At 46.3% G+C, this 27,486-nt stretch overlaps 1 protein-coding gene across 5 annotated transcripts in view; it reads right to left on the minus strand.

Moving 5' to 3' along the window:
- The window catches only part of CACNA1B (calcium voltage-gated channel subunit alpha1 B), a 2,298,664-nt gene that overhangs the window by 993,475 nt on the left and 1,277,703 nt on the right, over window positions 1-27,486 (minus strand). For all 5 annotated transcript variants that reach the window (XM_069609698.1, XM_069609696.1, XM_069609700.1 and 2 more), the window contains exon 11: window positions 10,059-10,268. In XM_069609698.1, the coding sequence (XP_069465799.1) occupies window positions 10,059-10,268 (210 nt within the window). The remainder of the gene's footprint in view (window positions 1-10,058; window positions 10,269-27,486) is intronic.

Below are 27,486 nucleotides of genomic sequence, written 5' to 3' on the forward strand. Positions count from 1 at the left end.
TGGAAATAAGCATCCTGAAGGTCCAGAGATACCAGCCAGTCCTGGAGCTGGAGGGCCTGAAGGATCTGAGAGAGAGTTACCATCTTAAACTTGTCCATCCTGAGGAACTTGTTCAATTCTCGTAAGTCCAGGATGGGTCTCAGTCCTCCGTCTTTCTTTGGTATTAGAAAGTAGGGGGAGTACCAGCCCTTGTTCCTGTCCGCTACAGGTACCGGTTCTATGGCACCTTTCTCTAGCAGGTCTATAATTTCCTGCAAGAGGAGCGGATCTGGAACTTTTAGAGAGCTGTTCCCCGGTGGATGACACTGAGGGATGTGTAGAAAGGGTAGGCAGTAACCTTGGGCAACTGTCTCCAATGCCCAAACATCTGACGTTATAGCCTGCCATTCCGTCAGATGGTGAGTTAACCTGCCCCCTACAGGTGTATTGTGTGGGAAGGCCTCAGAGTGGTTTGGGGGCAGCTGATGCAGATGCCGAGGGTAAAGAGGCACCTGCTGCTGCAGCGGTCTTAGTACTTTTGACCCGTCCACCTCGGGTGGATCTCCTTTGGCCTCTTTGAGCCGGCTGTCCTCTCCTCTGTCTTTACCGAATGCGGAATAATAGCGAAAGGACTTTCCTCTCCCAGAGGTTCCTGAGGGGCAAAAAGGAGTTTGGCGGATAGCAGCTCCTAAGGATTTTGCTGCTGCTTTAGAAGTCTGCAACTTTTCCAGACTGTCATCAGCCTTTTTCCCGAATAATGAAGAGCCGTCAAAGGGCATATTCAAAAGTCTGGCCTGTACATCAGGGACAAAGCCCGACTTTCGCAACCACGCATGCCTGCGGATTGTTGTACTTGTCGCAATGGCCCTGCTGATACTGTCAGCGGAATCGATGCCAGTTTGAAGTGATTCGCACATGGCATCTTTGCCATCTTTAATAATGTTAAGGAAGGGTTCCTTTTCCTCTCCATCGGGTATGCAGTCAGCCGCTGATGAAGCACACTCCCATAGTATGTGACTGAACCTGGCGAGCGTACAGGTGGCGTTGATGGACTTCAACGCCATACTACAGGCAGAGAAGACTTTGTTTGCCATAGAGTCGTACCTCTTGTCATCTCTATCCTGTGGGACAGTAGGGTAAGCGGTCCTACTGCTAGATGAAGTTGCCGCTTGAACCACCAGGCTCTCTGGGGTCGGGTGTTTTGACAGATATTCAGGGTCAGCAGCCGCTACCCTATACTTGGTTGACAATCTTTTATTGACTGCAGGGATAACTTTGGGAGTTTCCCAATTAGATGCAATTTTTCTTTGTAAGGCTGCATGGAAGGGGACCACCGGGTCCTCCTGTGGGCCTTTGTCCAATATATCTGTTAGGTCATCCTGTTGGAAAACAGGTGAAGGCGCAGACCAACCCATAAACTCAATTATTCTTGCCATCAGGGTTCTATATGGTGTTTCGGCATGTTCCCCTGGGTGTGGCTTAACACATTCCACTTCTGGGGAAGTGTCCAGCCCACTTGCCTCATGTAGTGACTCCTGTAGTTCCTTCAGCCTTCTTTCCTCAGAGGTGAAATCCTCTGCAGTAGGCAGTGTGGTCCTCTGTAATCCGAATGTTTCCTGGTCAGAATCTTCCCCTTCTTCATAAATTGAAGAAAGTCCAGGGTATTCTGACCTCTGAAATGGAGTAAAACCCTTTTCTAAGGCAGAAGGAGCCAAACTCGTCGTTATTGGATGAGAAACGTCGATGTCGTCGACGCCGATGTAACAGGCTTCGAAGGCACCGAAAACGGCGTTGAAAAAACTGGAAGGGGTCTCGAAGAACTCGAGAGGATCGGGATCCTACTCGAGGGCATCGACGACGGTCTCGGCATCGTGCCGGAGGCCCTTGAAATCACCGTTGGCTGTGGGGTGGCCTTGGTCCTCTCTTTCATCGGCGTCGGCATCGACGATGGCATCGAGTCGATCGACCAATGCATCTAGGAACCCTTCGACAACGGCGTTGATGGTGCCGATCCGTGCGTCGAAGGAATCTTCGACGACGGCGTCGAAGGAATCCTCGGCGTCGAAGACGGTGCCTTCTTACCCGATGGCTCATGGCGCTCTCGGGTGGAATGTTTCGCCGGGTGCTGCAACTCGTGGCGTTTTGATTTTTTGGGTTTTTCACCTGGGGTATCACCCTCAGCTGTCTTCGAGGGGGTCGAGGCCGCGTTCTCGAAGACGCTTAACATTTTCTTTCTGAATTCCTATCACTCAGCTTGAGAACTGTGTTTGGTGGGACAGGAGACTCTTTCTGGGGACAGAGAAGACGACGAGGAATGGGACCTTCCACGTCTCTTTTTTGAGTGTCTTGATCTCGACGAATGGTGGGAGCTGCTTCGAGATCTAGAATGGGAATGTTTTCGACGGCGAGGAGACGAATGCCTCGATTCAGCCGACGAAACTTTCGAGGAGGTCTTGGCTGACTTACCTCTCTCGAGCTTTCCCTTGCGCTCCTTCAAGGCTTTCGCCGTCATAGACATGCAGTCCTCACACTCCGAACAATGGTGCTCGGATCCCAAGCACCATAAGCAGACCCTGTGTGGATCCGTTATTGACATTTTTTTACCGCAGTCTCGACATTTCTTGAAGCCGGATCGCTGCATCGTCGGTTCTGATGAAGAAGCCATCGAGAACGATAAGGAATATTCGAGTAGAAATAGATAGTTAACCTGACTGAACTGAGCAACGACTTTCCGAGGCCCCACGAAGCGTGGAAAAACGGAACTGAGCAACAGACGCAGCGCGTGGCTATTTATGGGCATGGTGACGTCGGCGCTGATACGGTGGCCGTCGAGGGACATCGACTCGGCGGACGTCGACGCGCAGCGCCCTCTACAGAAAAAATTTCCGAGGCCAGCAAGCTGGAAACGTATTATCAAAGATAAGGAATACGTCACAGGACACAATCCCTTCGAAATATGTCTTACGTACGTGGCTTATCCTCTTTAACTCCTTTTGTGCCTTGCAGTTGCTTCTTGCTATGGCATCCTTGATCCTGAGCCAAGCAAATACCATTTTTTCTTACACAAATCTGTATTCCAGTACCTGCTATCTCTGCAGCCTTTGTCTCTCTCCTCAAGATTTCTTACTTACTATTATACGATGCCGACACCCTTTTTCTCAACATGGCTGCTTTACTCGCATTATATTTCCTACTTTAGCAAGCTTCTATGTTGTCTTATCTAACTTGCGTTTGTGCGTATATACATCTACTGCATCTCTTGTCACTTATCTTTTACGCATATACGATTTCTTCACATTCGCATATATATTTACTTTGTTGCTTCAGTTACATCTTCATTCTTCAGATATTCAAACATCATGTTTCGTGCGTCTATGTATCTTCTCTCTTCATGACATCACCTTTCTTCTGTCCAACTTTACTTATAGCACTATGTCCAGTGGTGTCTGCAGGCTCATGTCTACCGCCTCAGTTCGAGGGTACATTCGGTCCGGTTGTCTGAGCGCATAAAATCTCTCGTACCTTCAAAGTGGTATTGGGATGATACCAGGTGTCATGCAAAGAGCTTTCTTGCTGTTCTTCCAGTATGGCAGGGGTGAATGGGTGGGCTATATAGATGACATGTACATCTGCCTCTCTACAGCATACTGTATTGTGAGACAGATTAATCTAATTTTTGGAGCCTGACAAACATATTTTTAGTTTCTGCCATTCGGTATTGTCAGACAAATCAGGATCGCAGTTTTGGGTCTATTTTACAGTGTTGTATTTTGACAGATAAGGCATTTTGGGGATATGATCTGTGTTATTCTGGGAGTGGACACACCCTCTTTTCAGTGAGATTCAGCTCATATCATTTTTCTCCCTTACACAATGGTGGTTTATCTTTCTCAATAAACAAGGCAGATCTACAAGTAGCAAATTTTGAGATGACGCCAGGTCTGGCAGAGCATGTAACTCTTGATATATGAAAGACTCACATTACTTTAGAGAGGCGATTGCATTCAAAATAAATCTTAAAGTATTGCTAAATTGCCCCCTGTGACGTATGACACCTTCATACAGCCTTAGCTCTTCTTTCTACAGGTTTTGCATTTTCAGACTATTAGTTACTTTCCCACTACTACCTATGTCTGCTCTACTACTACACTATTCAGTGGTTGTAGAGTACAAATATATATGTCCTCATACCATGTCCAAGCCTTCTTTGTATTCTGGTACCTTTACTGTATGTTTTTTCCACTATAAGTCCTCAACTATAGGCACTGCTTTAAGTGGGATATGAAAATCGAGGGGGGATCTGGAAAAAGGGCCCCAAACCAATGAGCCTGCTGTTTAAGAGACCGTTCAGTGCAGCGCACTGGAGTGTAAGTAGCAATTTCTTCCTACGCTTTAATTTTAAAATGAAACCATTCTGGAATGGTTTCTTTTTAAAATAAAAGTATAAGAACAGCAAAACATTTTTAAAAAAGAAGAGGAGCACCACTACCACCCACTTCGACCACTGTCCTTGGGGAATAATGAAGTTCAAGGTCAGGCTCATGTTTTGCACCATCCATGATAAACCGAGGGAAATCACCCATTGGAGTTTGCATTAGAGAATATCTCCATTATAATCTATGCACCAAAAAGTTGCCTCAGAAAGATATGGGGACGGCTTGGGGGGGGGCCCAAACAATTTTGAAAGGGGTCCTCAATGAGCCCCATGCATCTCCCACAGGCCCTGAAGTCACCCAGAGGAGGGGGGCAAATATAATCAATGGGGCTCATTACAGGTTTTCCGGTACCCGCCGGTAATTTTCCGGTGGGATACCAGCAACCTGCCCCTACCATTTCCGTTGCCTGATATCCCGATATTACCTGGATATTCCAGGTGGAGGAAATGCCAGTATAGCCCCATTCCATTGAGTCCCATAGGACTCCATGGCGGGGATTGCAGCAATTACTGCATTTTTTGCCAGTGGGGGCCTGATTTACCCGCAGGTCAGGCCTCGGGGTAAGTCAGTGCCCCCACAGTCAAACGTGGGTTTCCCCGGTTGGGTAAAATTGCTGGTGGCAGAATTACTGGCAATTCTACCAGCAATTTTTCCAGACCTGGGAAACAATAATGAGGCCCAATGTAAGCTACTTTGAATACAATCAAAGATCATTTTTTGGAACATAATTGTCAACCAATTTTTTTATATGACAAAACTGTTACAATGAGTCAAGCCTGCAACCCTTCTGAGCACATCATGTACAATGGCCTGCCTATTACTATAACTCCACCTCCTCAGAGGCATCCTTCCTTTCTTCACCTTTCCCCAGAAGGACAATGTCTCTGGAGCCCTGGTACTCACTCTCTAGGCTGGACTACTGCAACAGCCTTTTTCCTTAATCTACATTCTTCCTCTCGCCGCGCCCTCCATTTTATCCAGAATAGGGCTGCAAGACTTATCCTGGCCTCAAGCCCAAGCCCAAGCACTGCATCTCTCCAGCCTTAAAATCTCTCCTTTGGCTTCCGGTTGCTGCAAGGATCAAATTCAAATCTCTCTGCATCACACATAAGGCTGTCTGGGGTCAGGGACAAGGCTATCTACAATCTGCCCTCACCAAATACTCACCATCCAGGTCGTTACATTCCTAGGCTCCAACTCTGTGTGTCAAGCGCTTCTCTAAGCAGCAAGCTGGAGGCCAATCTCTTTCCTCAGCTGACTCCCTCCTCTGGAACAGCCTCCCCATCCCTCATCGTCTTGATCCAGATCTCCTCAAATTCCTGAAACGCCTCAAGACTTTCCTCTTGACCTCCTCCTTCTCCCTCCCCCTCCCGTGCTAAACCCCTCAGTCACTGAGATTGGTGGCCTTGACCCTTATGTGTACTCCGGGGTCATGGCCATCCTCCCAATCGCCTTCAGCCTCTCCTGCTCCCCGCACTTGCCTTTGGGCACAGACTGGCCTGTGTTCCCTCACAGGACTGCACTTCGTATCAGCAGATGGCAATTCTTGACAATGTGATTTCTGCCAAGCACTTACCGGTCCTCGGCAACCTACTGCCTGGCATCCCCCACCCCTGGGGAATCTCTTAGCGCTTACCCACTCCACCCCTTCCCCTTCTCTCTCTCTAAACTTGCACAATCCGAATGCTCACAAGGACTAGTAGGACAACCTCTGTCCTGTTCATTATTGTATTCTATTGCCTCTGTCCCATGTTCTCCCCCTTTGCCCTGAAGGGCGCTTTGAAACACCATTTCTTGCTCTATAAGTGCCTTACAAATGCACAATAAATAAATGAATAACTGTTTGATAACACCCTAACAGAGCCAAATATGCACTGTTAGACAGCTTCACCATTTGGGATTCAGGTATTGGTGCAAAGGCGCAGAATAGAATTAAAGCGATGGTGTGTGCAGCAAGTAGATTTGTTTACTTGATTTGTAAGGCACTATATGTGACAATTGCCTCACAGGGGGTTATTATAAGTTTGCTAGTCTGGGGAAAAAAGTGGCAGTAATTCCGTGACCAACACCTTTCCTGGATGAGAAAACTACAAGTTTGCCAGTGTGGGTTACCTGATTTACCTCCAGCCAAGGACCCCACCAGCAAAATAAACAGCCAGAATGTCTGGCGAAATACCAGCAAATCCCCTCCATGGAGTACTCTGAGACTCCATGGAATGGGGATTTACCGTGATTCCCGCCACCTGTAATATCCCGGTAATTCCGGGATATCAGGCAGCAGGAACAGTAATACCGTTTGTCGGTATCCCGCCGGAATTACCGGCGGGATACCAGCAAGCATGTCATGACCCCCATAGTCTCAAGAGAGTCTTAAGAGAACAGAGATCTAACTATGCCCCATGTAGGGCACAAGTGGTGCATCCTCTTCTGTTTCCCTGCATTATGGTACTCAAAGTTTTCCAATGCTAGGTGGAACCAACCACAAGGGACAAACCAAACAGTACAGAACCCTAGCAAACAAGGCTGATGCAAACAACATGCACAACTACCAACCTTATCCACTACCAACCTCCCCTGACAGACATGACTACATGAACCTTGTGTAAACCCAAATCCCAACGCAATTGTGCATATACACTATCACACCACTAACTCACGCTCACAAGACAACCATCCTCTAACAAACCCCTTCTTATAAACTAACCCGCCAGCCATAATGAGACCACTATCACCACACTATGAAGCCCACACCCACGCCAGTAAGTAGAAGACTGAATGCACTAGACCGACGTACACAATACCCTAGCAGTCTTCCCAGAGATGTACTAACTTCTAACAATTAACCCAACACACACAACAAATCATCTCAGACATACATTTGGTTATTCACTTGCACCATTCCAGACATCCTGGCAAGGACTTAACTGTACCGCATCACACTCAGAAAGAGCGATGGGTGTGGGCATAGGTCACAAGTAGATAGATCCGCAGGGACCCGTTTGAATCAACCAAAGATTGGGATGTAGGGGCTGGCCTGAGCAAGAACAAAGATAGTAATGTAGAGTTTAACTAACACAACATAATGACAGAGAAATGAGAGAGAAGCTTATTGTGCTGAAACTAGATCACTGTAAGGAAGAAATGTTTGTCTAAATCTCAAAAGACAAACAATATGAACATGCATTTTCTCCAGACAACAATGCTAATAACTAACCCTACTAAAAACTACTAAAATCTCCTCCCTCTTCACACACCTCTCAAACCCTAACTAAACACAACCATACCTCTTAAACCACAGCAACCCGCACGCACTTCACCACAACAACAAACACACCACACAGACCCTCACACAACAGCACACAACGGACTCCGACCTAATACCACAGCGAAAAGCTCAGCAAACAGTGTTAACCGAACTGAAGCTGCCAACAGCCCATCACAGCTCCCTTGCTCTTTCTCCCAACTTTGTTCTACTAGCACGCCCTAACCAACCCCCTTTCTTTCATATCCGCCAGGGCACCAGGGGACCACTACGGTGGTGATAATGCACAGTACAAATATCCTTTAACATTAACATTTTCAATTATCTGAAGCGGCAAGTGATAGAATGCAAGAAAAGGGAGAGGGGTCGATGTCCTGTTCACACGTGACACTGAGACAACTTCAGCTGGCTGTTTACACTGCTGTGCATTGGTTGTATTATAAATATAGGTCACTTGTTTGTTTATTCTTTGAAATAGGAAGGTAGCGTGCAGTTTTACACAAAAATATGTTTTGTTTTGCTTTTTAAAAGTATTTATTTGACCTATTGTGCCAGAAATTAACCAATCCGCTGTTGTGACTTGTGCTTGGTGCTTGACTTTAAAATACATATGACGCACCAACATTAGCACTTTTCCTAAAGATTTGTAGTTTTGCATTTAAGAGGGTCGCCACCCATTTACCACAAACTGCTGCCTGCCAGAGTGCCCTTATCTGACAACAGGGCAGTAAAGCACAGGCCCAATGAAAATCACATGCGTACATCGCAATTGGTAGCACAGAAATAACCTGGGCACTTGTCCATAATTATAACAACAGCATCACTCTTTCCATTCGCTACCCTTACCTCCCCTTACTCTGAAAAAGGGGCAGATGGAGACATTTGTTCCTTTGTTGGCATAAAAGGTTGCAGGTTTATTATCACAACATTACTAAACACTACATGTTTGTCATCACTGCAAAACAAAACGTTGTAAAATTGTTCTCCAGGTGCGGCGACCAGCCGACTATTCCATCTCAACATTGCTTCCCTCATTTTCCAACCATGTCCACTCTAGGCCAAAGCTCCCCCAAACGTTATTGTCTGCGCCCCACCTGCCCTTGCAGGTGATCCTGGGCTGGAGGAGTGCCGCTCTTACCGGGGTAAGCCGAGCCCTCTTAGATACCTCCAGCGCCCTTGCTGCTAGGCCTCAGAGGAGCGCTAATCGCGAGAGGAGCGAAAACCCCTTCCGCTTTCCCACAGCTCGTTTGTAGTACCTACAGTGTCACTGGTCGCTAAAACACCACCCCACCACTCTGCGACTGCAAAGGTGAAGACTTTTCTGCTTCCTTTGCTGTAGCTTTCCCTATGTAGGGTGGGTGGGAGGAAAACAGCTCCTGGACTCCTTCCAGCATCAATGCAGCGAGATATGAAGCTGCCTGCTGGCTGTGCGCACTTATATTGCCTGGCTCGCCCATCTCTTGGTTTGCCCTTTCGAATGCTTTTGGTCCACTTTCCTTGGCATCCCGCCCCCTTCGTCTTCGCGGGCTGCCGGCCCATTTTCACCGGCTTTTGGCCATCCCCTCCCCCTTATCCAGGGGGAAGGAATGAGGGCGCTGCCCTGTTATCTGGGAACCTCCTTAAGGTCCCCTCGTCGTCACCTCCAGAAATCCAGTCATAACAGCTCTGGACCCGAATCACACACACACACACACACACACAAACACACCTTCAGGCAGGTCTCTCATAATACGACGAGTGGGAAAACATGGGAGGCGTAGAACACTCCACACACGCACCCCATCGTCCCCCAAAGCTGCGTGCCTGCCCCTGAGCCCCAAGATAATGGCCCACCAACTCTCAGCAAGGTCTTGATCTTCAAGTTGTATAGAACAGTTGCAGAGCAAATAGCAGTTCAGGATTGAGATACAAAGAAAGGGCTCTGTGTACGATTCATAGTAGAATAGCAAAGACTCTGCAGGTCTGCAATGATGAATATTTAAATATCTTAATGTGTTTTCAAGTATTGGAATAATAGGAAAAGCTGCAGCTCAGGAGTAGTATGCAGTAGCAAAGATGTTGTGTACGTTAGTGTAAAAACAGAATTGATGGAAGACTGGATTTCGGTGTACGAGCTTAACAGTGGAAAGATAGTGGCACAGCGGGCCAGGAAATGTGTGTGGGTATAGTCCAGTAATGAAAAGTTGAGTTTGCAGTAATGGATTGAAATGAATTAGTACAACTGTATGTATGTAGGTTTCAGTCGTGAAAAGTTTGGGGTTCTCCTGGACCCGATGGAGATGAATTCACAGATCTGTGTTAAGCCCGCAAAACTGGAAAGTGGGACTCTTTATGTTTCCCAATAAGGGCAAAGCTGAACATTGACAATGATATACACTTACATAAGGCATCAGTGAGCCACTGCGGCTGGTCATAATGTACAATGGCCACGCACAGCGTGTTGAGCGCCACCACGCACAGGACGAACCAATAGAAACTCTGTGCTTTCACCATCCGTCTGATGAAGAAACGGAACATCTTCTCCTTCCGCCGGAAATAAGAGGAGCTCTCATTCTTGGCACTTTTTAAGCTGGCACGGGCAAACGGGGAACCTGGATATCAAAGAATGGGAAAAGGGGAAGAAAAAAAGGTATGAAACTTACAGGAATTAGAAACAAGCGATGTTAATATTCATGAGTGGGTGAAGGACCACTCCCCAGTGGATGTGCAGTCAGAAGACACAATCACAAATTGTAAGGTTACCATATTTATATTAATCAAATATGAGACTCAAAAAGTAGGGTGGCCAATTTTACAAAATGGTTTTGATGGACACTTTGGACGTGAATGCGCATCACAAGCAGTTTGCGGTGCACACAAACCTTACAGTGTCATTCGGGACCTCCTCTCTCACGTATCCTCTGTTATGCTACATCATTAGCAACTAACTGGATAATATATACATTGTTTCAGTCAACTGTTGATCAAAAAGAATATGGTTATACATTTATTTTTCTCATCCTGATTAGATAATTACAGAAGTATCCTCCAAATGTATGTGAACCTAAACAAATCTCGCTAGGGTTTTAAAAATGCAGTCACGTTGAAATGAATTATAACACAATAGAAAGTCATCTGAGTCATGCTACACAGGATGCAGCATTATGCTACCCTCCCTTTTATTCACAAAGCACCTCTTTGTGGATAAGACAAACGGACACACAGGTACGTATCACACTCCATGCTTATGGAAGATAGTCGAATGCAGGGCCACCCACCCGCACGCATCTCCTATCATACACTACTTTAAGAAACAGCACACACCACCTCTGCCATAAGAATGCAGCCATATCCCATGACAAAAATGCAGTTTTGCTGGACACATAATGAGTCTCCTGCACTCACAGACTCTCCAGACTACCTCACAGCACCCATCCACATGCCAGATCGACATGGATAGCTAACAGGGACTTGGCCACCCCTACTTACCTTAGTATTGCCTAAAATACACACACTCATTCCACACTCCTCTGACTTATTTCCCATACCTTGGACTTCGATCCGCCGAGGTTAAGCTACAGCACTTTGAGGCCATACCAATAGGAAAAGGCGCTACAGAAATGACAATTACATTACATCTGCATCCGCAAGCCTTGCAGTGCCTGGGCCATCAGCATCTATGCGTTTTTATTGCACTGCTCTGCTAACACAGATCAAGAGCTCAGGAGTTTGGCTAGCCTTCCCTGCGCTCTGAACCATCACATAAAAGCATGTGATCTTTTGCTGTCCCGTACAGACTGTGTGTGGGACACATCCCTTTAAATCATGACAGTTCTGTAAAATGTGGGATGGTTGGCCACCCTAACAAGTCTCTACACAACTAGACAAGTGACAGCAGAATAGAGCGCTACCTCTTTTTGATTCGTTGCGGGGTTGCCCCATATATGTACACAACTCTGGTAAAGCCTTTTGGTGAAAATTTAGTTGAACTTTTTTCATTTTTTTGTGTGTATGCCGTGAAATAAATGTGCACGTTTGACATGGCAAAGGGACTAGAGACTGTGTGTTTCATGTTACCAATATTTTATACGGTGACGTTCTGGAGTGTGGTGTCATTAGAAGGATTCCTTCTGTTTCTAACTATACATATATATATATATATATATATATATATATATATATATATATATATATATATATATATATATATACACATATATATATATAGATAAATAGATATAGGTATTCAATTAAAAAGATTTGTTAAGGTAAAAAAAAATCACAACAAAACCGTGAAAATTCTGCTAAAGCCACCTTAAATTCGCACCCCCAGATGAGCATCACATATCCACAATGATGAAATCACAATGACTTCACTGATGACATCATCTATCCACTCACCAGCAGCCAGAGTAGAGCTCCTACACACAGATACAGTTTTCTTCCGGTTTATGGATGGTCCTTCAATTGCAGACCCTATCCTTGGACAGCCACTGCTGTCTCTATGCTGGACTCTATGCTTCTCTCCATGACACTGCTGCATCCTACTTCTGCCCCTGCTGTCGGACTTTGTCATCTATTGCCATTTAACCCTCATACTCCCTTTAATCTTGCCCTGGGTGGTGGGATATGACTCCTTGGCGCAGTGGGTCTCCTCTATCTCTCACTGCTTCATACTTATAATTCAGATATCATCTTTTTCAAAACTACTACAAATGGAAGCTTCACAGGCATGATGTATGTGTAGATGTTGACTATTTCTCACAATGTACTAATTGTTATGAACTATTCTAAAATGCTAAAATCACATATGTAGAAACGTAAGGGTGGTCTAAATATGTGGAAATACCGAGAGTAATTTTATGTCTGATGCCATCAGTTAAATAATTATTGTTGTCATATATGATGTTATTAGTGATGGCACCCGTGATGTCATCAGAGATGGCATACATGATGGTATTAGTAATGTGACCAGTGATGTCATCTGTGAAGTCATCATTGTGGTCACAGGCTATGCAACAGGCAGTCCCAGGTTACCAAATAGGCAAAGTAGGCACCCGCCTATTGGCCCGCTCCTTTTAGGGGCCCACGGCAACGGATCAACATAATATTGACTTGATCTTGAAAGAAAATTACAATCAACCTTTCTTAAATTGTTTTCAAAAGATAAAAAAAATCAGTTCAAAGAAACAAAAACTTTACATTAAAGACTCTATAGAGAAAATACTGTATTAATGTAATGTACCCATTAGCAACCTAAAGTATATAAACCAGAGACATCAGATTGACATAACAGTTTGTCTCTTAAAAGCTCATCTCCTGGCAGGTGTCAATCAGTTTGTAACAAAAATCTGGTGCAAACTATATATGTTAATGTACATAATGTAATAAAATAGGTTTATTAAAATTGTTGGTTGGTAAAATTAAAAATGTATTAGGAGATAATTTGCGAAGGGGGCCTTGAAATTTCTACTGCCTAGGGGCCTTCACAGGTTTTAATCCGGCACTGGCAACAGGGGGCGCTTAGCTTAGGTGCTTTTAGCTGAATACCCAGGGTTTTGTTGCGATACGTCTTTTACCTTAACTGATCATTAACTAGCGTTTTTTCATTGAATTTCAAGGGTTGTGTTATTCCATAGATTTCTTACACGCTGGTCTACTAGCCATGGCCTTCAGCCATGCCCACTGTCCATTTTACAACACTACCAGCCCATGAGCACGGCCTCCGGCGTGCCCACTATTTTTAAAAATCACTACCAGACCACTAGCCATGGACTCCGGCCATGGCCAGTGGCCAAGGTCTTCGTCCATGCCCAATGTCCATTTTAGAACACGACCAGAGCACTAACCATGGCCTTCGGCCTTGAGCACTGTCTTTTTAAAATCCCTACCAGAACACTAGCGTGGGCACAGCCGGACCATGGCCACTCTATATTTTAAAACACTTGTGCCTGCCCATTGATCTCTCCTATAATACTATATCTCCCATAATGCCATTTTCTATGGCGTTGTGAATCCCTTCTCTTATAATAAATATGTCATCTTGAGCTTTGCAACAGGAACATGCTAAGTTAAGCCGGACCTGAGTTGCCCAATGCAGTGAATTTCAGGTGTTTTTTTGCAATACGTTTCTTACCTTAACTGATTATTAACTAAAGTTTTTTACATTGAATTTCAAGGGTTTTGTTATTCCATAGTTTTTGTTCATACCACTGGCCACAGCCTTTCGGCCCTGCCCACTGTATATTTTAGAAAATTACCAGTGGGCATGGCCTTCTGGTGTACCCAATGTCCATTTTAAAACACTATAAGACCATTTGTCAAAGTAAGTGAATATATATCTGTATGTGAAATAAACAAATGTATTTCAATTGCCCTTCCCCTTAGAAGAAAGTGTGCAAGACAAAATAGCATTGGACTGTTAAAAATAAGTAATGAACACCAGAAAAAAAAGAGGACATCTTCCAATAAATATGCTAGCAAAGTATAAAAGGTGCTCAACTTTTAAACCCAGCAATCTGTAGTGAAATATTCCCTGAAAAACAAAATCCCAAAAGTCCCTGGAAAACAAACTCGCAATACGAGACAAGTACTTGTGGTCTTGTGGGTAGGTGTCTGCACTGGGAACATGAAAACCTGGGTAAAATCCAGGCAGCCAAATACTTGAGCAAGTTTGCGCACCTCAAAAAAAACAATGGGCTGCACCCGCCATCTGAAAAAAAGGTGTGCTGTCCACCCACATGTGACCTTTACTTGTGCCCCGAAAAACAGCCACAATCTGGGGAATATAACTGCACCACTGTCCGGGATTGCAACCTCTCTTGCTACATTCTGGGCAAATAACCAAGACTTACTTGCCCTCCCATCATTTCCCCTCCTAACCCCTCGTTTGGCTTTCAACAATACTCTGCTTTATGAAGATATCTTGAAAAGTACACATAACCTAGTGTTACTCCAATTTATAAATCCTCACAGAACTATGTTAGGCAAAAGGTATACAATTGTGGCATTATTCCCCCCCATCTTGAATTGGAGATTACAAATGAATGCAATTCAGCAAAATCCCACAAAATGGTCTCTCAGAGAGCACTGGGAACCTAGAAAATCTTTAAACAATATTGGGGCATATTATATATATATATATATATATATATATATATATATATATATATATATATATTTCACTTAAAACCATTGTTAAAGGGATGTTATGGTTAAGTTGCACTAATGAAAACCTATGAACTTCAATTAAAAAACGTTGTATGGTTACAAGTAAAACCGAAAACCCCCAGAAATTCGCCAGTTATGGTAAGCTATGCAACCATAACTCGTGCCACAACCGTGCACTGCTAAGACAAACACCCAGTACATGAAAGCTGACATCACAAATGTCATTGAAGACATCCCTGATTTTAGTCACGGATGGAACATTTTTCCCATTCAAACCTATCCCAATTTTGAAAAACTTCACCACATAGCCAGTCCCTGGTAGCCATGCCCACTTTAACCCTATTGCCAGTCCTTCTTGGTTATGGCCAGTAGCCAGATTATCCAGGTAATAACCTTTGGCCACTGCCCAAGGCCAATGGCTATACCTCAGTCACCAAAGGTATATCACAATTCTTTGTACCTACTTCATGACACTTTTCAAAAAATAAAGCATGGACACATTTGCAAAACGATGCTTTGAGGTCCTTGCCAAGGCTCCTTGCACAACTTTTCCTGCAAATCCATCCATGTTTTATTTTTTGAAAAGTGTCAAAATGTACGTACATAAAATAGTCATATAACTTAGCTCCCAGTTCACAAAATCCATTAAAACTTTCCAGAACAATTCAAGGTTGCGTCCATAATCTTTCTAATATCTTTTGTGCACATTTGTCAAACGGCAACAAAGTTATAAGCCATATACGGTTTTTGAGACCCCATATAATTTTGACCCATCTTCACAAAATCCCACCAGACTGCAAAAACATTCAATTCTGGGTCTTAAAAATCTTTTTGTAGACCTTTGTGCAGATTCGTGAAACGGCACCAAATTTATAAGCCTTTCAAATATTTTGGGACCCCCCCCCCTCTAATTTTGTTCCCTCTTGACAAAACAGCACCAAACTATGTAGAACCATTCAAGGTCACATCTAGAATATCACAAAATGTTATGCAGTTTCAGTGAGTGACACCAAAGGTATACGACATTCAAAAAGTGCTTTTCACAAACCCTGTAATGCAAAGATATGTATGGATGCCCCAGAACATCTAAAATGTTCGCCAACATCACAAGGCTGTCCTTGAACAGTTTGCCGACTTCGGAGATGATAAACCACCCGTTTCTTTTCACTTTTGATAGCCATATCCCATCCTCATCTCCCCTCGATTCCTCAGAGATTGTTCCATTAGTTTAACAAGTGCAATGTTGTGTTCTTGATATGTTTTTACTGTGATGTTTACGGACAATGGTTGCTGTCTGCGAATCCAACATGGCGACCATTTCAAAATATCTGACGCAGCTCACTTTTTCACCATCCAATCAGCGGGTGTGCCAGATGTCTGCAGACATCACACTGTCCCCTGGGCCAATCGGAGGCCAGTCCGCGGACCGAATGCAGATATCACAAATTTTTTGTACCTACTTTTTGGCCGTTTAAGAAAAAAAAAAACTACTGGACGGATTTGCACCAAATTTACAAAAGCATGCTTTCAAGACCCAGCCATCGCTCCTGCTGCAGATTATGTGAAAATCAGTCCATCGGTTTGGGCTGTAGGCGTGAGCAACATTTTGTTTCCATTGCATCTATGAGGAAAACCACACATTTTGGGACCCCCTTGGACGAAACCTCACCAACCTTTGCAGAATCAATCTGACGGGGCCATATAAGCAGAGTGATGGTGATGAAAACCTCAAATAAAGTGAGAACCTTTTAAAGGAAGGCACTGCATGTGGCTGAAAGGTAAATTACCCAAAACAGCACTAAGAGAACTCCCTGGGATTGGAGTGCCTGAGATCTTGAAACCTGTTGAAGAAGCAACCTTCACTTGAGGCGGGGTCATGGCCTGAACTTGTAGCAGGCCCTGAAGAGCCCCTAGTGGCACATCTGCTTCAGAGCACTAAAGGCAACGGAGCGGAGTTGCCTCAGACACTGGGAGACCAGTCCATTCATGGTGAAAAGGGAGGAAGCCCGAACGAACCTGGCAGGGCCAGAGGTAGAAACTGGAGCCTCCAGCTGCATGGTATCTGACACTACCGGAGAGGAATCACCTGGTTTAAACCTGAGGGGTGGAGTGCTATGTGAGGAACCTGAAGGCATCCTCTCATATACTCCCCTTGGGTCTTTCTCTCAGGTGGCCAGGGAAGGGCCATCGCTCTTGGATCCCGACCCTGGGGGTGGATATGCGAGAGAGGATCACCTGGGTGGAGGAAAGGTGCCTTTAGGTGAGGCATGGTATCCCCCTTCCACTTGTCAGAATGCACCCTGCCCTCCATCTACGTGTGTAGGTTATTATCAGACTTCCCCGTTGTTACACACTCTAACTGCCCCATATGCATATCCCTTTGAGACTGGGACGAAGAAGAAGCAACTAGGAGTAATGAACAATACCCTCTGTACACACCACTTTGATACTGGGACGAGGAAGAGGACTGTAGAATACTACTGTGAGTGCCAGGCATGTCCCATTGACAGAAGTAATTATGGTCAGGCAAAGGACTTCCACCTGCAGTACTGGTTCACAGGTGCATACTGTAAAGACTGGAGGGGGGTGTCTGTACTCCTGCACTCTATTTGGTAGAGGCGAGGCACAGAAGACTCCAGCCAAGATTCTCTTTATTGGTAAAACGTGGCAAGCAATCAAGGCCTAGCTCTCAGGAGGTGATGCGGGCTGGTTCTTAAGTACAATGTAGTCCCCAAGCACCCACAAAGGAATGTCCACACACTGAATTAGTGAAAACACAGTCTTTATATAATTAAGGTTCATGGTTATATACACAATCACAATAACTCACTTTGTGCTCAGTTAATCTACAATGGCAAATATATACACAGTTCTACGTGGTACCACAATTACTATCAGATTTCATTAAAGTGCATCAACTGTAAATCAAGTAATAAAGGGAACCAACAACCGACATGGGAGTAAAGCAGTTGGTTAGAACAATTGGCAGAATACTGAGCCCCTACCCTCAGGCACAGTTCTGTATGAGGATTCCTCCACCTGGGCAACCTGTAAATAAAGATATATCATACAAGCCCAGTCCATATATTGTTCACAAGAGTCTTATTTCCTTCTAAATAGTTCTACAACCCCAATGTACCTGCAATAGCAGGGTTCGACGTCAGGTCGTCGACGGATTCTGCTTGAGCGGCATCCTATAAGGCAGGATCCACGGAGCGTCGAGATCCCACGAGGAAAAAGGGTGAACACTGTTGTTGCGGCAGCAGCTTCGGTTGTTGCGGTGCTCGTTGATGATCGGTCGAAAACGTCCTGCAAGCTGAGGCGTGCAGTGCTCCTCGATGACAAGTGTTCATTGCTGCAAAGAGTCAATGAAGAACTTAGGCCCAGCAAGGGCGTTGGGTCATCAGCGTCTGTCGTCGGCACACTGGACGGGACCACGGCTGGCTTCAGTAGCTTCGTCGGCGTCTCTGAGGTCTTCGGGTGGTGGGAAGCCCACCGGCGGATTCTCCTTGGTCGTCGGCAGCCTTGACTTTCTCCGGCAGTACAAAAGCGGTCGACGAGGATGAGCAAGGGAGTCCTTGGATCAAAATGTTCTTAGGCAAAGGGAGCACTGCGGCTCTGGTTGGTGACGGCAGTCGGCGACGGTGGACGGCAGTCCGGTGCTTCTCTTCGTTCTCCTCGGCGGTCCCCATCTGTGGTCGGCAGCCTTTCGTAGGTCTGTCTACCAGGGAGCTTTGGCAAAGATCAGCTGGTCCCTTGTAGCTCGGGAAGAGGTCTACTAGCTAGGTCCCCTCTTGGATCCGTTTTTGAAGGCATAGAAGCTTTCAGATTACAACGAAGGGAACAGCGGTTCACCTTCTTCTTTTGCCTCGGCTTCAAGAGTAAGCATCAAGTATCAACTTCAGCTTCTGAACGATTTCTAGCAGTGAGAGGCCCCCAGATATACTGTTGATCTCCCATACACTCTGCTTGGTCACTCTCAGGCAACCAATCACTCAGAAGGGCATTCAGGCAGTCAGGCAGCCAATCGGCTCACAGTGCATTCATGCCATTCTTCTCCATCCAGACACTCACAACACAGAATGTGGATTTGGTCAAGCACTCTGCTATTCAGCACTACACACTGCATTCATACCAGTCTCGGGCAGGGCTGTCTCAGTCATTGTGTCAAACACCAGATACTAGACACCCATAACATGAAATGCGTATTTGTCACACACTCCATTCCCCCAGGTACCACCCCACTGGCGTACCCACAACATACAGTCATTGGGAAGGCTCCAGCCAGTCTGGCCTGGACATCCCCACAACACCATATATGTAACTTCCACCCAACAGCCAGTCAGGGGGAAGGGACAGAGTCAGGGCTTCCTGGCACTTCGGAAAAGTAAGGTAACAGGCGATAGAAAGCAAGAGGCCACAGGGGCTATCTTGTTTCCTATCAGGAATCCACTGATTCCAATGACAGGGCCTGGGTAACCCAAAATGGAGGATGCACAGGACACCAGTCAATTCAGCACAGAGCTGCCACCAGCCTGTACGCTGCTCTGTGGACACACAGGTGCCCAAAAACATACTCTTGGGGCACAGGGTTGTATCGCCACCCATGGGTGCCATGAGGGTATCCCAAGGGTCTGTACACCAAACCAAAAATAGGAATGACTGCAATTGCAGGAGTCCCACATGAACTCCTGTGTGGAAAACAAGACAGTACATACATGATAAAGCAATAAAGGACAAGGATACGGAGGCCCTGTCCCTCCAATGCATTTCCAGCATCACACATAAAAAGAGTTGTTGGGATGGAAAGGATTCTATCCCACTTCCCTAGGTGCTTTAAGATGAGTCGAATCCCATATGAAATCGTGTAGTGTGCAAGGGGTGAGAGGACCGCACTATGAAACTCAGTGCACATATAATATAGCGCGAACAATAGATGTATAACCTTGGAAGGCGCAAATACTTAGTATCATTTTGAGGAATGCGCACTGCAAGGCCATGAGACAACACCAGGCTCCTCGCAGTACTCATTCATCACACCAAGCTGCCAGCAGGCCTCTAACCCCCACGCACCCAATCCAGAGCCCACACCAGTGACCCGACCCACACACCCGTGCATACCATGATAGCAAGTGGCCCCCCACCCCTAGCATAAACTAAGTGGCCATAAAGATCTAAGCATGTGCGACTGTTTCACCCCTCAGCATAAAATACATCCTTTGTAACACGAGGTACCGGAGGGATAAATTATAGATCAAACGAGGGTGTAGGCCAGGAGTGCATGAGGAGCGGTATCAACAATGCCCAGAATTTGTGGGTCAGGTGACTATTTCTTCCTCCCTTCCCCCTGGCACCAGTCCCCAAGCCTCCCAGGTGCATGCCGCAGTGATGAAGTGGTCGGCTTAGGATATTAGCATAGCTTTCACAATTTAACTTATGAGAGGCCTGACTTTCACTCTATGGAGAAATGAGCCCAGCTGAGCTGACACATGTGGGAATCGACAGACGGCTGAGAAACGAACCGATTGTAGCCTGGCATCCCCTATGGAGCAGGACCATGTATACTGTTGTACCAATCATCTGTGCGGGTTCAGACCCTATATGTGATGTCATCAGTGACACTGTAGCCTCTCAAAAGGCACCAACATTCAGTCTGGAGCCAGAACGTTCTCGAGCAGCAGAGTCCTTTGCTGATATTTTGTATTCTGTACAATTAAACCTTGTTATCCTTGCAAGCTATCTCTTGGCTTCTTTCCCTAGAGGGTTGTATTCATTCTGCAGTGAGCCTTTACAGGGACTTGCCTTCAGAGTCCAGAGAGAGACACAAGAAGATCCAGCTGGGCAGGAGAGTGTGGCAACCTGAGGTGGAGCAGGCAGAGGAAGGGCTGGTAAAAAGGACGCCCATTACTGCAGGGAAGGCAAAAAAAGACGCTGAGGCCAGAGCGGCCGTGAGAAGGCCAAGGGCTGTGCAGAGCCCTGTGCCGCGTGTCCCCCGTTGGAAGTGGGGGACACAGGAGTCTCCCATACGCTGCTGAAAGCTGCAGGAAAGTTTGGAGGAAGGGAGCGCTGCTCGCCAGAGCTCCCGGAGAGAGGAAGGGGAGCCAGCGCGAACCGGAGAGGAAAGCCAAAGCACCCAGAGGAGCGGCTGCACACCGGTGAGTGACAGGAAGAGATCACGAGGGCCAGGACACTCCACAGGCTTGGTGAGGTCGAAGAAAGATGCTGACTAAGGAAAAGTATGTAACAAATGGGTCTGGAGACCGAATGAGAAATACTGAAACCCGAACAAGCGACAAAGTATTTTCTGAGTTATTGAATACTGAACTAATGAAAGAAAGGTGCAATACATATGAAATACTGCACAAGTGAAAGGAAAGTGATGTACATTTCCAAAAGCATTGAAATCAAGTAACAACTCTTTTTTTAACTGTTTGAAAGTGCACGTCAAGTATAATGAAAGCCTGGGAGGTGAGTGAAAAGCATTTGAGGAACAGTATGGGTTACTGTGAAAGCAAGGTGGTGACAAGGAGAAATACCACAAAGTGAAGTGTGTGAAAGTCACATGTTGGCATAGTCAAAAGACTGTCAAAGTAAAACAAAAGTGTATATGGACTAATGATATTGGGCCTCATCACGACTTTGGCAGTAACCCTTAAATCCGGCTGTCACGCTATTACCGCCGGATTTAAGGGTCCGCCAAATCAGGACTTCGGGAGATTTCACCCCAGCTCTTGGCTGGGGGAAATCCACCAAAAATTCACGCCATTACCGCCGGCGGGAAATCCGCTGGCGGTAAGAGCGCACATTTTCCCCGTTGAGCCCAATGGGGAATGAGGCATTCCCGAATGGGCTCAATGGGAAATTACATTACCGCCAAACTCGTGATCCGGCGCTATTAGCTGGTAGGGTGGTAGGGCTAATACCGCCGGCGGTAATACCGCTGGCGTTACCTCCAAAGTCGTGATCAGGCCCATAGTTGCAGAAGGTAAACCTGTGTTGGCCATGAAGTCCAAGGAAAGTCAATGAACATTACAAAGTGCCAAGAGTTATTGGTTGCGTGATCTGTGATAGGTGGACCTTGTAGACCGACAACTGCGCCTAGACCGAATAACCCCTACTTGCAGTGAAGCAAGAAAAGTCAAGAGTCTGAAACCATTATGCCTAATAAATGTTCAAGTGACTAAAAGGAAGGCGAATAAATAGAGCTGGTGAAAAGCCTGAAAGGTTACAAAGTAGATTTGCTAAGAAAGTTGAATGACTGTGAATTGAAAGTCAAGAGAGCTGTCTTCTTGGGACCTGTTTGTGTTGAACTTGGGGAAGGGAACCCCGAGGACATTTTGTGGAACTGTGTTGAACTTGGAAAAGGGGTAGCTGAAAGCAAGCCAGGAGCTGGAAGAAGTTTAGAACATTATTTTGAACACTTTTGCTTCATGACACAGACTATCTTTAGTTTATTAAGGTACGGAAATCCCTCCATTCTGACATTTAAAAAATAAACCTTTGCTTTTAGAAAAAGTGAATCTGTTGTCTATATCCTTCGTCACAATGCCTTCACAGCTATCATATCCCTCAACTGCGTCACAGTGATTGGTACTGAAGAAGGTAATGTGTAACTACAGAGGATTGATGCACAGAACTTGCCACTGCCGGAGATCCCTACGAGCCCTCAGGGAAAATACCCAGTGACAGGCTCTGTATGGGCCTATCGACAAGCACCAGTATGAGGCAAAGTGCCCTTGGGGCTGTGCCCACGGTGCGAAGCCTCACAGAGACCTAATTCCCTTCAGACCGAGGTCCAGTAAAAGATCCCGAAGCACCCTTGCAGCTAGGACCAGTAACTTCCTCTGCAGAGGCTTCAGGGTGGATCCGATGTTGCTGTGGCTAGGCCCGAAACAAGCCCTCCCAATCACTTCTGTCTACTTCTAGGACAGAGTCGCCTGGCTTGGGTGCAGAAAAGAAAAGAGGCTTACCTACCTTCATAGAAGTCACAAAGCTCCTGAGGTGATCCAGAGGACTGGCCTCCCAGCGTGTCACCTGGTGCTTCAGTGACTTCTGCGAAGGTGCAGCACAGGGTACACAGTTATGCCAGTGGTGAAGAGGCCCCAAGCTCTTGAAACAAAGTGTGAGGGTCCACCAGTGTGAAAGCCCTGTGAGACACAGTACACACAGAAAACCCTGATTAACCCAGCATACACAGCGAATAAACCAAGATCAGCACGGGAAAAAGAAAAGGCATCCAAGAGAAATGCAGGATGGGGAAGCAGTGAATTCAGAAAGAAAAACTGGGAGCATGTGGGGGTGTAGTCGAGGGTGGGGCTGAGTTACATGCATGTGTTGTTGTGCTAAGGCTCTGGTCCTGTCCTTGCTCAATGGGAACTCCAATAAGTATGGAGCAAAGCGGACGGGACATACGAGTTCAAGATATCCTGCAATATCTGCTTTATCATCTGATGGAAAGATTTAATGGAGGATGGAAGCTCCTTCTCCGTGCCATCTGGAAGAGTGTCTTCAGCTGCAAACCCACCTGACACAAGTGTAGTGTTGGTATTTTCAGTCTGAGGATCAATTTCGGAAACTGAATTATGGTCCGGCAATGTATGAATTGCGTGCTGGCGGAGGAGACAGATCCCCGGGTGGAGCTGGAGGTGTTGGTGACAAGGGGGATGAAGGCGTTGGTGGCATGGAAGTTTAAGGAGTCGGCATGGTAGAAGTCGAGGGATGTAGAGGAAGCAGATCCTTAATGAAGCCCTTGAAGTAAGAAGTAATAGCCTATGACTTCATCAACTTTTAGCTCTGGTGACAGGCCGACAGCCCTAGTAGCAACCTGTTTTGGGGAAAATCATTAACAGAGGCTCAATCAAACCCCAAGCTGGGGTGCTGGTCAGAGACCCCTAGTGGAACCCAGTGTTGTCACTGGTATGAGATTCCTTGGGAATCCTGGCGTGAGCAACGGCAGGTGCCTTAGAGGCCTTGGGATTACCACCTCAGGATGAAGGCCTTGCACCTGCCGTCCCAGGAAGGAATCCCTGAAGGATGCAGGAGAAGGAAAGGCACATACTTTTGTCGCCTCTTGACTCAAAGAAGTGCATCAGGTGCTGTGGACGGGGGGCGCTGAAAATCTCTTCCCAGGCCACAAACTGTTTCTTGAGCGCCCGATGTGAAAAGAGCATCACAGTCTGAGCATGTGTCCCAATGATGTTCGGGGGCCAGGCACTCTGGAAACAAGGAGTTTGGATCCTGCACTAAAAGGTGTCACAAGCAAGGCCTGCAACAGGAAAACCATGATTTAACATCCTACAAACTGGAAGAACTGCTGGGAGTTTCAGCACAGCAAATCTTTCCAACATCCATATAGGCAGAAAGAGTGGCTTGGACATGGAGTTCCTTGTTGGAATGGGAGTTCTTTTCCCCAAGAGGGCAGTTCCTCCCAGTGAGGTCCCACTTGCCCAGGCCCTTAGGGAGGGTCTTGCCTAGCAGGCTCACCTCCATAGCCTCAAAGGGGCTGGCTCCCCCCTAGGAAGAAGGGACTAATCGTCCAGTTTCTTCACAGTACCCATTATTGGCTGCTCGCACATGTCTTCCTCTTCCTCTTTCTTCAACCTGATTTAGGGACTCCTACAGCAAGCTGCGTTCTGCTGAGAACACCAGCCCATTCCAGGACTTAGGAATTCTCCCCACAATTCCATGACCCAAGGAGCACCACTACCAGGATGTAGATGCAGATTTAATGGGTGATGCTCCAAAGGCCCATTAAGGTTGCCACTGACTGCTTCCCACACTAACACGCTCAAATCCTACATTCCAACACACAGTATGCATGCCAAGAAAGCCACTCTTGCATGGAAATTATATAACCCTCCCAAAAGACCTAAACAACAGAACACTACACCTATACAACCAACTTATATATCGCAGTCTAGAGCAATGTATCATAGTATCAGAAGCACATGAGGATCTCTCCTACACACAATATGCATCTATGCTCTCCTCATGGAACACCTAGAAACTAACCGCACAGAGAACTTGGGATGCTTCTGGTCTGCCAACATCAACAGAACAGAAGGACAAGTTACTTACCAACTGTAACGTTCTTTCGACTGGATGTTTCTCACACATATTCCTCATCTTGTGATATTCGTTATCGCCAGCTTCGCTGCTTCGGAAAAATTATTTCGGCATAGGGAGCTGTGCTCGAGGTCGTGGCTTCGATTGTCCCTCGACGGGCTCCATACCGTGTCAGCGTCACTGTTGGTATAAATAGCTCGAGCCGCGCCCGTTGGCTTCAGTTCTGTTTTTTCAAGGAAATATTCGAGGAACACCCAGGCGTGACCTGTGACTGAAAGGCCCATCGTGAGAGGAAAGTGTAAGAAAACATAAACTGTACTGCGGGGCAGGCTGGGAGGGGCGAGGAGGAATCCGTGGGAGGAACATCCAGTCGAAAGGACCTTACAGTTGGTAAGTGACTTGTTCTTCGAATGGATTGTGTCCTCCCACGTACTCCGCATCTTGTGATAGACTCCCATAGCAATGGTCAATTTGGAGGTGGAAGTACTAGTTATTGTTTTCATGGACGGAATGAAGTACCACCCTGGCAAATAAACCCTCATTGGAGGAGGAGGCATTTAAGCAGTGCTTGATGAAGATATGCATTGATGCCCATGTTGCAGCGGAGCAAATATCTTTTGCAGGGACTCCCCTCTTCAAAGCCGCAGAAGTAGCCATTCCCCTAGTGGAATGGGTCCGTAGCCCATCCGGTGGGTCTTTTCCTGCTAATCTGTAGCATTCCAATATAGCTAGAATGATCCAGTGGGATATAGTTTGTTTTGTCACCGCCAATCCCAATTTACGACCTGTATAACCCACAAAGAGTTGGTTATCTTGGCGTAATTTTGACATTCTTGAAATGTAAAAACGGAGGGCCCTTTTGGGTCCAGTCAATGCAGTCTCTCCTCTTCTTTACCCAAATGAGGAGGAAAATAGAATGTTGGTAGAATGATTATTTGTGACAAGTGGAAGTCAGAAACTACTTTCGGTAAGAAAGATGGTTTAACCTTAAGAACTACCTTGTCCTTGTAAAATGTGGTATATGGCGGTTTACATGAGAGAGCCTGTAGTTCACTAACCTTGCAGGCTGATGTTAATGCTACAAGGAGGACAGTTTTTAGTGTTAGAAGCCTCAACGGACAGGAGTGCCGAGGCTCAAATGGTATACAAGTTAGAAATGTAAGAACTAGGTTTAAATCCCAAGTTGGGACATGAAACGGTACTGGTGGATATACTTTGGTAAGTCCTTTCAGGAACTGAATGATTAATGGAATTTTGAAGTAAGAAACCTCTTCTGAGGAGCGCTTGAAAATGGACAGCGCATCAAGATATCCTTTCATTGTTCCGATCTGGAGCCCCAGATTGGCTAGATGAAATAGGAAAGAAAGCACCATTGGGGTGCCACATTGAAAAGGGTCCACATCCTTATCTTTGCACCAGGTACTGAATTAGTTCCAACAGCACCGATGCAAGGATTTTGTTGCTGGCCTTCTGGCCGAAAGCAAAATTTCCATTACGTCGTCCGGAAGGTCCCAATCCCTGTATCTCATCCTCTCAGAAATCATGCGTGAAGGTTGAGTGTCCTGACCTCTGGATGTACAACCCGACCTTCCTCTTGCGATAGAAGATCCTCTCTTTGCGGAAGACGCATTGGAAGGCAGATGGACATGTCCAGAAGGTCCGGGTACCACGTCCTCCTGGCCCAATCCGGGCAATTAGGATCATGGTTTTCCTGAACTTTCTCAACCTCCTGATTACTTGAGGAATCACAGAGACTGGAGGAAACGCATACAGTAGGGGGAAGTCCCAGTCCACCACGAACGCATCTCCTAGAGCTCCTCTGGGAGAAAATTCCTTGAGCAATAGCCTTCGCACTTCCGGTTTACCTGGGTCACGAACAGATCCACTTGAGGGGTTCCCCAAAGGGTGAAGATCTCCAGAAGGACTTCCTGAGCTAACTCCCACCCGTGGAAGACTGTGCTCTGCCTGCTCAGAGCGTCTGCCGCCGTGTTCTGCTCTCCAGCTAGGTGAACTGCCGATAGAGAGATTCCTTCCTGTATTGCCCAGAACCAGAGCTCCATTGCTTCCCTGCACAGTGGTAGTGATCCATCCTCTTTTGTTGAGGTAGTACATGGCCACGTGTTGTCCGTCATTATCAGGACATTCTTTCCTTGTAAAGAGGGCAGGAAGGCCTTCAGCCCTAGTCTGATTGCCCTCAGCTCCAACAGGTTGATGTGTAGTTTGGTCGCCGATGGAGACCAACAACGGCTAATTGACAGATCGTTGGTAGGAGCTCCCCACCCCGTGAGTGAGGCGTCCGTTACTACTGTTATCTCTGGCCATGGTTGCCGAAAAGATTCCCCTTTGAGGATGTTGTCGTTGCAAGCCCACCATAGTAGATCCTGAGCAACTGCGCGCGGGACTTGCAGAAGATACGACATACTCCCAGAGAACTGGGACCACTGAGTCCTGAGGGCCCATTGAAGGGATCTCATTCTCAATCTGGCCTATAGCACCAGAAAAATGCAGGATGCCATGAGGCCGAGCAACCTCAGAAAATTGAAGGCCCGCCGATGCTGGGCTTTCTGGAATTTTGTTACCATCTGCAGAATGTGG

The sequence above is a fragment of the Ambystoma mexicanum genome, chromosome 8 (genome assembly GCF_040938575.1).
Source record: "Ambystoma mexicanum isolate Mex_15411 chromosome 8, UKY_AmexF1_1, whole genome shotgun sequence".
In the NCBI taxonomy this organism is placed as follows: domain Eukaryota; kingdom Metazoa; phylum Chordata; class Amphibia; order Caudata; family Ambystomatidae; genus Ambystoma; species Ambystoma mexicanum.